Below are 17,410 nucleotides of genomic sequence, written 5' to 3'. Positions count from 1 at the left end.
GTTGAAGGATATTCAAATTGCTGAAAGGTCATGGGTTATAATATCTGATCGTAAACGTAGAAGGAGCGGATACGACCGCAATTTAAGAAGCCAACCATCAAATGAAGACGCATGAACCTGTCCTGTTTGATAGAGGGCTTGAAAGAATATACCGGACGAGTAGACGAGTGCAAACAATAAATTACTTAGGTTCTCAGTAAATGCGGGCTTACCTGCAGAAGAAAAACATAAGTCAATTTGTCCGCATACAAAGAATTGCAACAAAAAAAGAGCGACAGAAGCTAGTAGTTCCGGCACATCAAAAAATTGGCCGTTAAAAACAAACACAAAGCACAATTGGTACAGGCCCAAGATACTTAAAAACATAACGACCAGAAATATAGCTTCCAAGGAAGAAGATAAGACAAACTTATTCACAAGAAGAAAAATAGAATAAAAGAGCCGCTTTGCAAGCGCGTACAAACAATTTGTGAAAGATTCCGGAAAAGTCGTTAACTTGCTTCGTTGTGTAACGAGAAAGGGGGAAGAGGGGAGTCTTACTGCGCGCCAGAATACGAAGAACCAGTCAGGGAGCCCAAGCTTCACCAACATTGTCACTACCCGATGTTAGTAGTAGCGCTCAAATATTTAAAATGAGTTCAAACGACCGTGATATAATAATAGAAAGGCAAAAATGCAATAGTATGCACCAGTAAGAGCCTGTAGAGACGAATTTAACAAACAAAAATACTTGCAATATTTCCTCCTGTAGGACGTTTCAAATACTGCTTCGTACCAAAAGTTTATTGTGCATACAGAAGCGATATGAATGCAAAACATTAAAAATGCTGGCCGCACAGCAACACACATACACGAAGAATTAGAAAGGCATAGGTAGTAAAAAGACTGGTATAAACACCCCTATAGTATTTTCTTTTCAAAGAAAGGACTTCTGGAAAAAATACTACTGAGTACGACTACTGAAAGTGAAACTTCAATAGTTCACTTTCCTATGCAACTGGGCTAATGTTCGTAAACCAAATCGAAAAACACTACGTCTCATAATATACAAAATGTATTCAAAGAACAGTAGCTTAATTGGCACTTAAAGGAAATTAACAGGCGAAATACAGAGGAACCTAAAAATTATTCAGGAGAGCGGTCGAAGGTATGATAAGACCAAAGAAAAATGTGGAGGTGCATGTTTTGTTAAAGAAAACCATGAATACCTTGGCACCAACTGAAATGCCGAACACGGCACATTATCACATAACCCACCTACAGAAATCAAATGACCACGCAAATAAACAACGCCCTCTTATACCAGTGATAAATCTAAACAATCATTAATATAAAACTCGATGTTAAGGCCATAATTACGCAACAGAATCATGCAAAGCAAGGCTATAAAATGTACCAAAAACTACTAGGTAGTGCTTAACGCTACTTAAGCCAATACAACCGATGTATAAATTATAACTACAATTCTAAGAATTATTCTTATAAAGTTTTTTTTTTAAAAAGATTTTGTAGCAATTAAAGATATTGTGTGGTAATGTATTGAAATTTGCCAACATCTGGTTCTCAGCATATCGAAATTTTGCTCTGTGGCATTTGATTTTGACTATACCAAAACATTCGGTAATCTAAAAGTCGATGATATGTGCTTCTTGCATTACGATAGGCTGTTGCAACTCTAAGGATGACTCGGATCATTACGTTATAATTGTGGGCGAGAGGTGGTCAATATCATCCCTTATCCATGTATGATAGTTGATGTGTAAAGCATTTGCGTGTTCTTTATTTTGATACGCCTCAGCTGTAGCGCCTCGAGTTCTCTGAAGAGGAAGGAAGATACAATAACCTAGCAGAATATGCGTATTCATATTATAGAGGGGGTTTGAGCAATTGACATAGCCCTGGGGGCAACTAACCCGTCAAAGGCACCATAGCTAAGGCCAAAGGTGATCCACTGCTAAAACCGAGGTCTAAACAAGCAAAATTCAAATCACAAGGCCAAAAAGCAAATTTGTTACTAACTGGAGTGTGGCTTTAATTGATGGCCGATATTTAATTTTGCTGTAAATTGCAAAAAAGTAAAATGATTTATGTAATACGATAGTGGTTTATCCCTCGGTTCTGGTGAGGCGCCACTTTTGTACTTCGAATTAGCCCCCTTGTACCTCGCTGGGTGGGCTGGCCTTTTGGGCCATGCCAATAGCCCAGACACCTTCTCCGTGCTGAATATATATATATTCTGCTTGAGTATTTTGTCTTCTTCCGTCTTCAGAGAGTCCTTGGACGCTACATAAGCGCTATTTCTACCTAATCGCAAAGCAAGACTTATGATGTCACTATCATAAAAAATTTGATCGGATTTTGCAAGATTAAAGCCTTTTTGGGTGCGTTTTAAAAGGTCTAAATGTAGCGTCCCGAGACTCACTGAAGACGAAAGAAGACAAAATACTCGGGCAGAATATATATATTCAGCACGGAGAAGGTGTCTGGGCTATTGGCATGGCCCAAAAGGCCAGTTCACCCAGCGAGGAACAAGGGGGGCTAATTCCAAGTACAAAAGTGGCGCCTCATCAGAACCGAAGGATAAACCACTATCGTATTACAAAGGCGCTGATAGGGACATTCAGGTCAATACCACAAATGACTAGTGTTAGTGATTTTTGGGGCTTTACGAAACTTTTTTAGCTAATGTTACCTTTTAAAATGTTTCTGTAAAAGTAAAAATAAAGTTACTTTGCATTTGCAAATTTTTTTAATTTTTTGTTTCTCTAATTTAAAATGGTGGCGTCTTGCTTGTCTGGTTGGGGCTTTACGTGTTACATCGTGTATTACAACAGCGTCTTTGCTTCTTCAACCTCTGGAACGGTTACTGGGGCTTTTTACCAAAGGGACACATAGTGACGTTTGATTTAACATTTGTGTACTTGACTACTTTCGCCCAAAATATTTAAGATACTGAGTTTTACTTTTATTACGTGGATTCTTTCGTGAACTGCTTCCTCATCCGGTGATTTATTTCTTACTCTGTGCTGTCGAAGCATTTTTTTGCTTTTTGCTTACCCTAACTGGTGTGCAGGTTGTTTTGTGTAAAATCCATGTTTAAATATATTTCTGGGGAACATGTCCTGTGTACCTAGGATACTTCATTGTTTCTTTAATGTTATAGATTAATGGATGACCTCTGTTTTCGTACTAAAGCTGTTGTCCAGAAGGTGCCTCAGGACCTCTCTGAACTCGAGCATTTGATTCGGTCTTTGCGTTCCATTGACGCTGACACAACTCCAATCACCCGCAAGGAAAGCCAGATTGCACAGAATATTGATCTCGTGAGCTAGTCCATTTTGCTTTGTTCGTTCTATTTTACTTGTTTCTAATTTGATCAGCTAGCCTCTTGGTGTTTTTTGGGGAGGCACCTACGCTCTTAATCCTCTAATATTTAACGTAGCTTGACTCTCATGGCATGCATGGAGGCTTTTTTGTTTGTCTTATCAAATCTATTGAAAATGTCTTTTTTGTTCTGCATCGGCCTGCTTTTCTTTTTAGCCTTCGTTTGAATTACCCAATGAATAGCAAGTCCCGATTATTTATAATGAAATAAGGATTTTTCGTTTAGGCGTTGTCCAACTGCCAGCGACTACGTGTTTTATCAAACAACGAGCCGCCCTCCAAACGAAAGCAAATTGAGTTGGCTGTGAGCAATATACAATCAGAATGTCAGCATCTTCGAACAAATTTGCAGACTCTTCAACGAAAACGGTACGTCACCTTCGTATCTCGATCTTTTACCAATTATTATTTATTCAAAAACGTATGCATGCAGTTGATGATATCACTTTCCTTACCACCTAAATGAAGTTTACTGTCGAACACTCCCTAAGCGGATTCGTCTTTTTGCATCGCTCCGTCCCTAAATCCTTCCCTAAAACTCCATAACTGTTTTATTTTGAAAGGCAGAACTCATGCCTATTATTCTTAATTATTCATAACGTAGGCTCGGTTACTGGTTTCATTTTATGTCTTTCTACATCTTCAAATGATAATTTCGTTGTCATTTTGATGTGTAAAGAATGTTTATCAAGCTTAATGGCCTACGAGTTAGCTCTATACTATCAGTGTCAATGAAATCACGACTGGTAGGACGGTTCAAAATGACAAATTCATTAAGAATTTTGGGCTGATCCTCATTCTCACAGAAGAACAAGTTTATCCTCCGATTTCGATGGGGAGCATTAGACTCAAGGACAGTTTGGCCTTCTGCCTTACTCACTGCTCACCAGCTACAGATCATGCGGGGAGGAAATAGGGTAGAATTGAGGAGGAAGGCACAGCTTGATCGCTGGAATAAATGTTTTTATGATTTGTTCCTTTAAGAGCAACGCAGGAGCAAGAACTGATACACCGTGCTAGTCTTTTCTCTTCTCCGGTGGGTGTGACCACCGCCAACAATGGTGGTGCTACTGTCCTACAAATTGACACCGAAGTAAATGAGTTCTCCCGACTCCAAGCAGTCAGCCGGCGACTCGATGAAATGCTCTTCGGTGGTTCTGCCAGTCTCGAAGCCCTGAAGTTTCAAGGGTAAGTGGACCTACTTATGGAGCAGCAAAGCTACTTGGATTGTACGAGTAGGTAGATGTTTTTGCGAGAACCAGAACTGACTTCAGAGTTGCTCCATTTCAGAAGCACGCTTAAAAACTCTCAGCGACGCTTGCTCGATCTAGCGAACACTCTGGGCCTCTCAAACACAGTGATGCGCCTTATTCAACGCCGAAGCTACCAGGATAAAGTGCTATTCTACGTCCTTGCTGGAGGAGCACTAGTCGCTATGTACTTTATATGGTATTTCATCCGTGGTTAATGTGTACCCCTCCATTTCTGCCCTATCGTCTTTCATTGAAGCCTGCCGCAAGTTGACTGCCTCGCCAGCTCTTGAGATTCCCGTGTTTGTTGGCGAAGAAAAGTTGTTTGTTTTCTAATGACTACTCCTCGTTGGGTAGTTGTAGTGGCTCGTGATATTCTCCCGACTTTCAGTTTCAATTTCGACACTGTGTCGTCGACTTCAACTGTTTTTTTGCCAGATTTGGCCTTGTCGCCATTCCACGAAATGGGAAGTGTCTGATCCAATGGGGTGTTAAGTTTGTTAGTCTAGTCTCTGCGTTAGTTCCACTTGCAGACATATGATTTTTATTTACCGTGAAGATGATGAATACCAACTCTTTCTAATGTGGCGTATTGACACGGGCTTCACGTAACTGATGCCGTATTTCCTTTTGACCTCTCATGATGAGACACTTGCACCATTGCTATAGTGTTCTACTTATGCTACTATTCTTCCGATCTTGATATGCATCAGCAGAAAAGTTCTATTTAAGAGTGGCAAATTGAATCTCAGATGCGCTAAATCAATTCCAATTCTACTGGCTGGTTGAATGGCATGCTCTATGGAGGGTTGAATGTACGAACTTGGCAAGGGGACCTCTGAAGTCGCACCTACTGCGTGGCCCTGTATGGACTTGGGAATCTTACTATCCTTTTTGGCATTATTGCCAGAACAACGGTAGATTATGCGCATCACCGGAAGACTTGGTTTCTACCCATCGTGGAAGAGACTGATGGGCGACTGCGTAGGATGAAAATGGGAAAAGGAGCAAAAGTACCTTACACATGGCCAGTAGCTGCTATTGTGCTTTGAATAGATCCTTTCAAGATGGGTTAATCTGACAAGGTACTCCGTTACTCAAGAACTAGGGCTCCAGGCTCTCATAGAACTTTGAATAATCTTTGTTTCCCATTGGCGATTGGTTTTGGTTCGCTCAAGTGATTTTAGGTGATTGTAGCTGGAGAGCAGCCAGTGAGGTGGTACTGGCGTCTTCCACAGCCATTTGTATGTCTTGTTACGTGACTTGAAGCCTTACTTATGGCACCCAAACTAATGATCTTCTTGTCTGTCCGCCTTAAAAGGGCTTAAAGATTACTTCAGAAGCTGCCTTATTCCACTCAGCACTGGTCAGTACGGTTTCATGGTGTAATATGGTCAACCGCATATCGCTACAAGTAATTGTAAGAAGTTGTGAGTGAAAATGCGATTGACCAGGTGCTGAGATGGACTGTCAATAAAGGCAGGCAAATAGCCTTTCAGACTGTAGATCGGAGGTTATTTTGAAGCCAACTATATCCCCCAGACTCGAATCAACCGACGAGTACAGGAAAATCATTCGGTTCCTGTTCAAAATTGGAAATCTGTCGTCCCTTTTCAGCTTCATTGGCAACTGGTGTAAATCTTGTCGTTAGCACTAAATCAGCCATCATCCGCCGTACAACCGAAACACTTCTTGAAGGCAATGAAGCTGCTTTGAAATTTGGGTTAAAGCAAACCTAGAAAGTACCAGGACATTAGTAAAGGAGTGCATAAGGCAAAAAGACTGTTACACCCCGATTATAGAAATGCATGGAAAGGTCATATGTTCTACTTTGCAGGGACTTTTCCCCTTACACTTCTGTAATGAGTTCCCATGGCATGTCGGAGAAGTTGAAATTTTGTCATCCATAAACCCCCATGGTTGTTACGGTTATGGTGAGAGAGGACCCATTTGAAATAAAAATCCAGTGGTTCGGGTAAAAACATGATGTCTGAGGGAAATCTGCAAAGACTTTACAAAAAAGCGAATTTATTCATGAGTTAGAGCCAACGGCGCCAGGTGGAGTGGATGTTACTTTGTAGTAATGCAGTTTGACGGAGGCGTCAGGTAGCGTATGGCACTTTTCTAGCACCCAAAATGATGGAGAAAAGTTAAGGGCTTGGATATCTAATAATCATAGCAAAAAGATATAAATAGCTCGCAAATACTGATGTACTTACTGTGGTTATATAAATGATTACTTTTTAGAACTCCAGGACGACTCTAGAGAAGATTGCAGACATAATACTCGGGTAGAATATACATATTCTGCATACAGCAGGGGAAAGGCCAGTGACTCGGTCCAGAGGCCGACCTACCCAGCAAGAATACAACGGTAGGGATTTAAAGTAGCTCATTTGCCAAAAAATCAGAGTTGAACAGCCTTCGTGTTACCCAGCCTCTATTCCCTTTTAAGCTTCTCCTCCGGTGCTCCCTTCGGGCAGCCTCCCACATAAGCCATCACAACGCAGTCGGTGGTGTAAGGAAACACCCACAAGCCAAATGTGCCAGTCATCAAATTTCTATGTAACTAGGGAGGTACTTGACCGCAGCATCACCGATCCCTCTTTGCAGTTCTACCGGATCTGGAGTAGCATCCTGTATGGGAACCGGATATGGGCTGGGAAGATGTGCTGGCCATCGCATATGTCCACAGGTCGTCGTAGGAACACTGGCCCAGAAACGGTCATTTAACAAAGGACAGGAATGAATAGAGTTCTGTGACGATAGAGTTTCGTTACTATTTCTCCTTGCCATGTTGTTTCCAGAACTGCCCAGCTATATCCATCAGGGTTCTATACATATAGTAGAGAGGTGGAGCGGATACCACGTGTTCGCATAATTCATATCTGTACACAGGTAAGATAGACAGATTCGTAACGAAGCCTTTTTAGATGGTCCATGTCTAGTGTCGCTTCAGTTTTGAATAGTTCTGTATTCCTGTGGAATACAGAACTGCGGTAGTTGCCGAAAGTAGGGCGTCATTCTGAGCTCTCTCGTTGCGAGTCGTCATCGTCTCTCCCACCCGAAACATATGTACTTCCTCCGCCCCGCTAAGATTTTTTGACCGGCAGTAGAAATGACGGTAGCTACACTTTTATGATCTGGTTTGCTTTCCGCTGCCACCAATGTAGCGCTCCAAGACGTCTCTGAAGGCGAAAGTATATATAATACCTAGGTAGAATATGTACACTCAGCCTACAGCAAGGCAGGAGCCAACGGTACGGCCCAGGGGCCAGCCTACCCGGCTAGAGCACAATGGGGAAACCTCAAGTAACCCCTTTACCCGACTCGGGAGTTAAACAAGCAACTAACGTATTTCAAGTTACCCTGCCTTTGGAGGCGCTCAACGCCACCCCTAAGAGGGAAGGGAGAGCAATACTCACCATACCTTTGAGAATATATCAATAGAAAAGTAATCCAGATGGAAAAAGTAGGAAACCCGTAGTTGATTTATTGCAGTCAAACAGGAGAAGGTACTAAATAAACTTTACTCCGAATTCTTTCATACTTTGATGGGAGCTTAATGTACCCAGGAATAGAAAATTTAAGTGGTTAATTATTGCTAAAATGCTTAAAGTTAATCGGATTTATTCATAAATGTTTTGACCTTTTTACTCCCTATAACTAATTACCGCTATAACCATTGTCCAATGGAAATTATGAACGTTTAGAAATTCGCCGGCTTGAATCCACAGTTCTCTAAAGTGCTAATATTTAGAGTGTACACTTTGTTCTAGTCTAATAAGGTGTGAAATTGCTACTTCTCTCTCCTTTATGAACAAAAAAATAATGATTCATAAATCCTACTTCGACTTTTGAGGATGAACTAGGAGTAACTCTTCAAAATTGCATAGAATGCCAACGGTGGGAATTGAAAATTATGGTGAATGATCCCTACAAATCCTCCCATTTCCAGGAAATGAAGTTCTTTTTCTCTATATTAAGAGAATAATGCACAAAGCCGAACTCATTCCTCCATCGCACCATCCTTGGCTGATAGTTCTTCATTCCACATCTGAAATACCTGGTGGCGAGGTGATGCCACCTTATTGACTTTTCGCTACCCGCATAACCTTCAATGCTTTTCATTGTATGCGCGGGTTTTAGCCTTGGTTACCTTTTTCAGGAACTGATGAGCATCTACTTTCTGGTAAATCTCATCTTCTACTTCCACGAGGACGATCCGTTTGCCTCCCTCTATCTGAGAAACATTCCTACAACCTATCCACATCCCCTTCAAAGCATCCACTTAGCCGCCGTCGGTGGCGCCATAAACATCTGCCTCCACATCTCCTGTGTGCTCATTCTACTTGGACGGAAACCGCTCCGTCAAAATGACCTCAGTAGAACGGCTATCATGCGCATGTTCGTCGCTAGTACTTACCAGTTTTGGTGCAGTCTAACAGCTTGTTTCACCTGTCTAACTGGAGTCGTCATTTGGAGGCGTGTTTTTAGTTCCACACTGCGAACAATACTCTCCTGCACGTATAAGGGAAGTTGTACATCCAAGCAAAATATTGTGACCCCGTGGGAGGCGATCGTTCGCCTGAATTTGGAGTGGGAAAGGTGCCTAGGCATTCAAACATTCCATAATACCTCAATTACTAGAAAGTTTGACACTATTATGGCTGCTTTTGCATCGAGCGGCCACGCCATATCTCAGTGTATCGAGTCACAGTATCAACTTAACGTTGTTAGTGCCCTATCCAACTACATACTCAACTGTTGTTTATGCATAATAGTAAATATAATGCAAATGGTATACCTTGGGGTAATGTACACCTCAAAAAGAGCTAAAGTTCGACCAAATAACATATCTACCATACAAGGATCCTCGGATAATGAAACCAGCGGTGGTGATGTACTCGGCACTGCAAATACGAGAGCGCGACGGACTGAAGATGAAAGTGAACAGTCACAGCAATCATCTAGACAACTAACTCTAACCCCGAGGAGTATCAAACGGCTTTCTACAAAGCGCACATCTTCCTGGAGCGAGAGCTCCTTCTTCCAGCAAATGCACAAGAGCCGACACTCCAATCCAACGTCTGATCAGAAGTCCCATAAAGATGTGACTGAACGAAGTAGGATCTAAAAATATATCCACAAATCCATTTAAACAAAGACAAGACAAATTTTGTTATAATCACCGTGATTCTGTACACCAGAGCTGGACACGCCTCAAGTTAAATCTAAGAGAGCATTAAAATTGAAATGTCGCGATTCTGAAGGTGTTTTCCTCTTAGAAGTCGGTTGATCTTCGCTCTGTTCACCATTGGGGGGGGCGGAAGAGCACGAGTGTGCATCACCATTTTCGTGAGGCCTTTTAAAAGTCCGTTTTGCTGGGACAAAATCATTAAGCAGATCCATACGAGATGCAAAGGCTAGGGAGGCGATAGCGTTGGATAGGGGACAAGCGAACGAGGGTTTCGGGGGAGAGTCCATCTCGGCTGGGCATTCAGGTCTCATTGTAGCGATCCAACTCATTTTGTAAGCGAAAGAAAGGGCTTGAAAATGCGACCTCAGCGACGGTTCCAAGGCGTTCAGGGGTTTGAAAGGGGAGTTTATCAGTTGAACTAAGGGTAAATCTGCGCAAGCATGTCTCCCGCTGGGCGTCCCAATGAGCTCTGCTTGTCGGTAGGTGAGGATGTAGACAATCGACTCAAACACCGTATAAAATAGTGTGTGCTCTTGAAGCATCACCTTGAGATGTGATGATAACCGGCCTCTCCTAAAGTAAGTATACTCTACGCACCATGCAGCCAAATCGTGCAGTTGTTCGATAACAACCTCTGTGGTACAATGACGAGATAGCGCTAAGTAGTCGGCCAGATGCCGCATACATCGAGTCCGCACCTCAACCGGCTGTCTTGTATCATTGACAAATTTCCACAACTTCTCCACCAGATTAACAACCAGGCCTGCTCGGAGACCTGACATGAAGATGAGCAGTAGAGGATAAGCCACAAAGTCTGCTTGGATAGGTAGAACAAACTGAAGAAAACGAGTGCGAAGACTCTGAAACACAGCACACATTTGAACCCATTCCTGTTTTTTCGCAGCCTTATCCAGTGCTGGCTCTTTCTTTTTTGGGAATATTTTCAACAAACTCACAGCTAGCAACCAGAACACTGGAGCCAAAGAAGGGAACTTATCAGTAAGAGAGTTCGAAATTACCCTTTTGTTTTCCTCAAGTTCATCGGGATTAAATGGATCGCTCAGTTTAGAAAAGAGTGACTCTATATCAGAAGAAAATAAGGCTATGGGTTCTGTGTTAGTTTCAATATCAGACAAGAGATTGAAGCAGACACAAAGCAATTGTTGGATAGAGGTATCGGAGAATAACCGCGATGAGCCATAACACAGTTTAAGAACGTTTGCCAGGGCGGTGAATAACTGAGGTGCAGGTCTACCCCAGCCTGAAATCTTCCGGCACAGACAATCGATGAAGAGGCCTTCGAATTGTGGCATAGAAGCGAAGAATTCACGTAGGGCAATGATGCTTAATTCCACGATATCAGCACTATTGTCTGAAGATAGATAGGAGAGGGGAGAGCAGATAACGTTACAAAGGTGAGAGAGCAAATGCTGCGCAAAGCCATCGAGGCGGGTAGCTATATTGACAAGGAACAGAAGACATTTGTTAGAAGTTGTGGGATTAAAAGAGTACCACGGTTTAGAATGATAAAGAATGTTGCATATGATGTTCGCGAGACTCTCAGAAAATTGATCACTATGACGAAGGCAGTCATCCATGAATGTTTCGACATCAATGGAGGACTCGTCAGCCAGCGTTAGTCTATTAATGAAAAAGTCCATCTTCCTAGTTTCGCCACGATCATACTCCGATATTGCCTGTAAAAGGTCATCCGGCTTGTCTTCCATTATGATGCCTAAAAAGAGTAACACATTTTATGTAGCCAAATCATTTGTGAAGGCAAGGTCCACTACCAGTGTGGAGGACACCAGCGCATGACTAAAAGTAGAAGACAGTAATAGGAAGTTCTGATGTGTAAGATCATTATCTCCGACCAAATGTGAAATCACTGTTACTAGCTACAAATTTTGAACTATACTATGCAACCACTCGCATGAACACCTCAGGCATCATACGTACGGTTAAAAAGCGTGACAGAGACTATTGCACCACGGGCCACAGCTGTGAAGCACCTCAATTACCAATCAAATGAGAGGTTTATGACCTACAAAACCTTTTGCATGTTTGTATACTGAGCATCTAAACGGTAAAAACGGAAAGCACATAATTGAATTACTTGTTTTCGGAAGATTTATGAAAAATGGCAACCCATGGGAGAGAACGTGGGAAGTAGGTATGGCAATAATATCAACAATCTGATCTTTAAATACCCAAATGTACGCAAGAAATTACTTGTTTTGTTATTTGGAGACATAAGAATCATCTGGGTTTTCGTTTACTTTTCTTAAACGCATCACAGTTAAGGCGAAACTCTTTTTTCAAAGTATGATAAATTTGGTTAATCCTTACGGTATTATGGCTTTAGGTGCTTCTTGATGTGAGTTAATATTAAAAAATGGCAGCTGTCCAGATATGCTTAGCTTATTTATTGGTCGAGCTGATTTGCCTTTTGAACCTTGTTGGCGTTTTAGCCTAGGACCCGACTATGAATTCATCTCGCTTACTCCTACGAAAGGCGGAGTTTCTTAAGGTAATTAGAGGTATTAGGGATTTTTACCTCTTGTGTCTTCTAGTCCAGACATGACAGCAGCGATTTACAGCTTTGCTTATTTTTATTTCATTGGTTTAATTAGCATTTCAGGCTCCATTGATTGCGCTTGACATTAATGTACGATTTTGAAGTAGCTGTTTGCAGTCTTATTACACGCAAGGTTTTTTTGAACAGAATAAATATTTTTGATCATGCTCCATCTCACTCAACTTTAGTTCGCGGCTTCCGCACGCAACTACAGGACACCGATTAACACGGGCATCCTATTTGTGCCAGAGCGCCAAGCATGGATAGTAGAGCGCCTAGGAAAGTTTCATGCTGTTCTCAGTCCAGTGAGTGCTAAGTCATATTTGTTTGATTTAAGTGCTTGGTATAGGGTTTGAACTTTTGCATTCCGTTTGTGGACAGAATCGCCTACGTTCAGTCACTCAAAGAAATTGCCATTGACATTCCTGACCAAGCAGCCATTACATCAGGTGTGGTACTTGAGTTCATGACTGTACTTACGCTAATGCTTGTGCTGATATCCTGTTCGTTTTCTACTTTGTAGACAACGTTGTGTTACAGCTGAATGGAGTCCTCTTTCTTAAGGTGATGGATCCCTACAAAGCCTCATATGGGGTTGAAGATGCAGAATTCGCAATTACACAGGTAACCAGTAAGCTCAGACTTCTTGTTTTCAATCATTTTTTCTGAAATACCGTAACGAAATCCGCTATCCCCCACTCCGGTTAGAAGAATTGGAGCTATCGTCTTTGAAGTCTCACTCTACTGCGATGTTTTTCAGCTGGCCCAAACGACAATGCGATCGGAGATTGGCAAAATTCCCCTCGACAACGTGTTTAAGGAGCGTGAGGCATTGAACTACAGCATTGTGAGAGCCATCTGCAAAGCCTCTGAGCCTTGGGGTATTGAGTGTCTTCGCTACGAAATACGTAAGCCCCTTTTGGTTTGGTTTTTATGTACAGTGTCTTTTTGACATTAACTGACATTGTGATCCTATTTTCTATGCGCCCAGTTAAGCGCCGACATAGTTGATAGAGATCGTACATGGAATAGCTTCCCGATTTATCCGACCATCAGCCTGAAGACCTGTGATTTTTTTAGTATTTACTGGATTGACCGAATTTGCCACGGGTTTGCATTTAGGTTGGACTATGGGCGTGTATGGATAATTCGTGTACCCAATGGCGAAAAATTTTGCACGGTTTTCCGTAGATCTTACAATCTTTTATTGTGCATTATAAAGCATAGACATTCGTCCGTCTATCAGGATGGTAATCTTTACTGTAGCCCACTTTTCTCCTCTCACGTTGATTTCTCGTATTGCAGTGTCGGCTGCGCCTGATAGGTGTGATTTGAGCTCACTTAAGTTTTCACTTGAATTGGAGATGGTTACGAAACCTACGAGGGAAGTGTGACTAAGAAGAATAGGCTTGACTCATCCTAGATAGCCCATCTGGAGTGTTCGTCCAATATGGAGTGTCAAATTATAACACGGCTGTATTTGTAGAACGGACTCAGCGTGCTGGCGAAGTCTTGTAATGGGTCCAGGAGTAGTAGAACTGATACCATTGGATCGTTTTGTGAAAAAGGAGAATTGCAGTTTAAGAGGTCAAGGGAAAGTTGAACTTTTGTGTTGCACGTCCCTATGTGTTAGTTTATGACAGTTGTGGTTTATTCTTTACACATGGATTACTACATTATTGTTAATAATTGTAAACTGCACATCTGTGATGAATTGCCACAACAAATTACCGGTTCAAAGCCTGAAGGCGGGCCCTTTCTTATGGAGGTAACTGCTGAACTTGGTTCGTAACCGATACCTGGTAGTGTGCACCCTTCATGAGCCACACCTCGTTTAATCTCCTCAATAGCAATGCATCAGACAGAAAAGGCACTAGCGGCACCAATTTATTTAGAATGGATCGGAGCAGGTGATACACTAATTTCAATGCCCAATATTTATTCCTCTTTTCATTCATTTGCTTCATTCACTCATTACACCGAACAACTGGGAGCCAGGGCAATTTGTGCGCTGCTCACCCTCGGAAGCAGAAGCCTTGACATGGTGTGGCAGTTCATTGGACTTGTACGGGCTGCTAATATCAGATTCTCGGCCAGCTTTTGACTCTTTCCCAGCCCTAACAAACTTATTTTTCATCTAGGAATCAAAATACTTTACCTAACGACGTACATTGTTATGGGAAACTGACTGGAAGATAGCGGGTTAATTCATTCGACTATGTGTGTGACTCCATAGGTAGCATCCAGCTGCCGATAAACGTCGTACTCACTTCTCGGAGTAAAAGCATTCTATCTTACTCCCCGAAGTCTTCGATTTGTCTAATGAGGTGTGCGCACTCGTGCTTTTGCTTGCAGGTGATATCCAACTCCCGGCAAAGATTAAGGACGCAATGCAAATGCAGGTGGAGGCGGACCGACGAAAGCGTGCGGCTATTCTCGAATCTGAGGGGCAGCGCGATGCCGAAATCAATAGGGCGGAGGGCGTTAAACAACGTCAGATTCTTTCTTCCGAGGGTCAGCGTGTGGAGACGATTAACAAGGCTGCTGGTGAGTTCTTACTATCCTCTCACTCACTTTTATTCACTTCGCTCCGGGTCGTTCCTGAAGACGAAAAAAGCCATAATACTAGGGCAGAATATGTATTGCCGAGTACGAAGGGGCTGACGAGCTACCAGCACGGCCTGGAGGACATTCCGCCCAGCCTCTTGTCTTCTTACTTTGATTACTTGACCTTCGCCTTTCGATTTTACTAAGGTGAAGCCGAAGCGATCATGCGACTGGCCGAATCTCGTGCGGACGCCGTCAGAGTAATCGCCAGTGCTATCGCTGGAGAGGTAATTGACGCTTTTTAACATCATCCTTTCTCCCTCCTCTTTGCCAATTTTGCACTTATGAGTCGTGACTGGACCTCCTCGTGCTTCCTATTTTCGGGTATTTTTCGGTCAGTATCCGGTGATCCTGCTTTAAAGTTGAGGTGTCAATTAGGGACTCCAGGATTGCGGCGTTTTGTAAAACCTTGTCTTTGTGACCTTAGTGGTGGTGGTAGTAGCACAGATTAAACTTGACTACCTCTAGCAGAATGACCATTAATCTGTTAGACGAGCCCCAATTAGGATATGGTTGGTCCCTTTTTTAAAAAATGTTGATGAGTGCTGATGACGGTAAACTCTAACTGTTGTGGGAAGCCTTTTTGGTTCCAATAGGACGAATGGCCTTTTTTTAATTTCAATGTTATTGTTTTCCTCCCACCTTTTGAATGTGTAGAATGGAGTCGACGCAGTTCAAATGGCAATCGCGGAGCGCTACATTGACGCGTTCAGCAAGCTGGCGAAGACCAACAACACCATGCTTTTGCCCACGGAGACTGGAGATGTCTCGACAATGGTGGCCAAGGTGAGGCCTGCATTCAGTTATCTCTGTCTATCTGCTTATTCATTGGTTTACCATTAGACTGGCTTCATCTAACCATAAAGCTATCCGTCCATCACAGATACATTTATTTCTTCGCCTAATGGATGCTGAAGGACTACAGGCGTTTTCTCTCTCGGTTTACTGTAGGCTTTAGCGATTTTCAAATCAGTCAACACGGAGAAGGCTGTGGATGAGACGCCAACGGTTTCCAGGCCAGTACTACCATCAAAGGTCTATTCCAAGAAGCCGAGTGATGTCAAGGGTGACAATTAACTTGTAAAATGACGAACAAGATTGCTAATCACTGCAAAATACCATTGAACTATCAATAAATTGTTCTGCTCTTTTCACTATGTTCCCTTTTTTGCTTTATTGAAGGTTGTTTGCAAAAAAGGGGGGATGGGAAGCGGCCCACTCTTCCCCGTGGGTTAATGTCGGACCTTTTATTTTTAAAGCATAGGCAGCTGACATCGACTCTGGAAAGATTTGCGCTTAAGCACGAACGGTCAAAGCGGGCGTCATTTAAGCGCGTTGGCTCCGTCTCGTCGTGACCGCCATGTCTTGACGCCCCTTGCGACTACCCTTCTGCGTCGAGCGGTGCGTCTGTATTCAAGTGAATTGAGCTGAACTGCGAGACAGAAGCAAAGCTCGTGCTATGATTTTTTGCCACAAGGAAAGGGCTTTTGAATCCGGTGATATTGACGCTTTGCTGAGACTTCGATAGGGGTTATTCCAAAGCACGTTGGTTCATGCGATTTCGGTATACATCATACATAGAGTTGAAGTTTAAATAGTAGGAAGTCCTAAGCTACTTGCCACGACCAATCATGGGTATGCGTCATGCTGCCAGTACGATGCTCTCGATTCTTTGCTCTCTACCCTTTTCTGTCGGCTCGAGACCATTTCATTACGGAAGGTCGATTGAATGGCCCTAGTGGATATACCTTGAGCCTGTCTGCGTGACGGAAAGACTAAGGTGTGGAGGCTTTTCTCTGATATTCAGTGTGGGTAATGCGGCGGTTCGTCTACACTGACATTGGTAAAGAAAAAAAGGTCATAGATGCAGGTGTATTCTAGATGCTTCCACAAAAGAACACGCTCCCGGGAAAGGCACGAATTCATTCCAAGGATATTTGGATAAAATGACTTGCCAGAAATCGTTTACTTACTGGGTCCAACTTGGAATTGGCTAGAAGAGGGTCCTATTCTTGCTCTTGCACGGTGACACAAGACCTCATACCACCAAGAAAATTGGCCTTAGGAAGATGTCAAATTTTGGGTGGTATGGGTGGGAGATGCTGCCCCCTTCTTATCCCTCCATTGTACTCTCCTCTTCTAGGTGATTGCGTACTTTTCTGAGTATTCTACAACCACATGGGAGGTAGAGCGGCCAGCTGTGAAAATGCAAGGCGAGATGGAAACGGCGCTTGTGCTGTCTAGTTGATAAAGAATGGCCGATTGTGATGGTGAGTAGTCCAACGACTAGTGCTAAAGAATGCAAGAGTATTTCATTGTGCACGCGTTCTGCATGCCAGATGCTGACAAAGAATACTGACAAACAAGTTAATCCACCAATTGGAACTAGTG

At 42.7% G+C, this 17,410-nt stretch overlaps 3 protein-coding genes across 3 annotated transcripts; 2 read left to right on the top strand and 1 right to left on the bottom strand. All coding sequences in view use genetic code 11, as the record gives it.

The window, feature by feature from the left end:
- Positions 1-3,167: 3,167 nt before the first annotated feature.
- EGR_02045 (Golgi SNAP receptor complex member) lies at positions 3,168-4,852 on the top strand (the record flags this gene model as incomplete). The annotated part of the gene is made up of 4 exons (XM_024491294.1): positions 3,168-3,323; positions 3,611-3,753; positions 4,369-4,572; positions 4,675-4,852. 4 exons carry the CDS (start codon positions 3,168-3,170, stop codon positions 4,850-4,852), a joined length of 681 nt encoding a protein of 226 aa, XP_024354147.1.
- Positions 4,853-9,857: 5,005 nt separating this feature from the next.
- EGR_02044 (hypothetical protein) lies at positions 9,858-11,561 on the bottom strand (the record flags this gene model as incomplete). Its single annotated transcript, XM_024491293.1, has 1 exon — positions 9,858-11,561. The coding sequence occupies one exon, from the start codon at positions 11,559-11,561 to the stop codon at positions 9,858-9,860; it is 1,704 nt and encodes a 567-aa protein (XP_024354146.1).
- Positions 11,562-12,319: 758 nt separating this feature from the next.
- EGR_02043 (Stomatin-like protein 2) lies at positions 12,320-16,096 on the top strand (the record flags this gene model as incomplete). The annotated part of the gene is made up of 9 exons (XM_024491292.1): positions 12,320-12,364; positions 12,601-12,717; positions 12,762-12,861; positions 12,936-13,036; positions 13,173-13,320; positions 14,768-14,959; positions 15,167-15,246; positions 15,677-15,805; positions 15,971-16,096. 9 exons carry the CDS (start codon positions 12,320-12,322, stop codon positions 16,094-16,096), a joined length of 1,038 nt encoding a protein of 345 aa, XP_024354145.1.
- Positions 16,097-17,410: the final 1,314 nt, after the last annotated feature.

Source organism: Echinococcus granulosus (assembly GCF_000524195.1).
Source record: "Echinococcus granulosus chromosome Unknown EG_S00009, whole genome shotgun sequence".
Classification (NCBI taxonomy): Eukaryota; Metazoa; Platyhelminthes; class Cestoda; order Cyclophyllidea; family Taeniidae; genus Echinococcus; species Echinococcus granulosus.
Note: the sequence above shows the minus strand (reverse complement) of the source record. Positions and strands in the feature narration are given on the sequence as shown.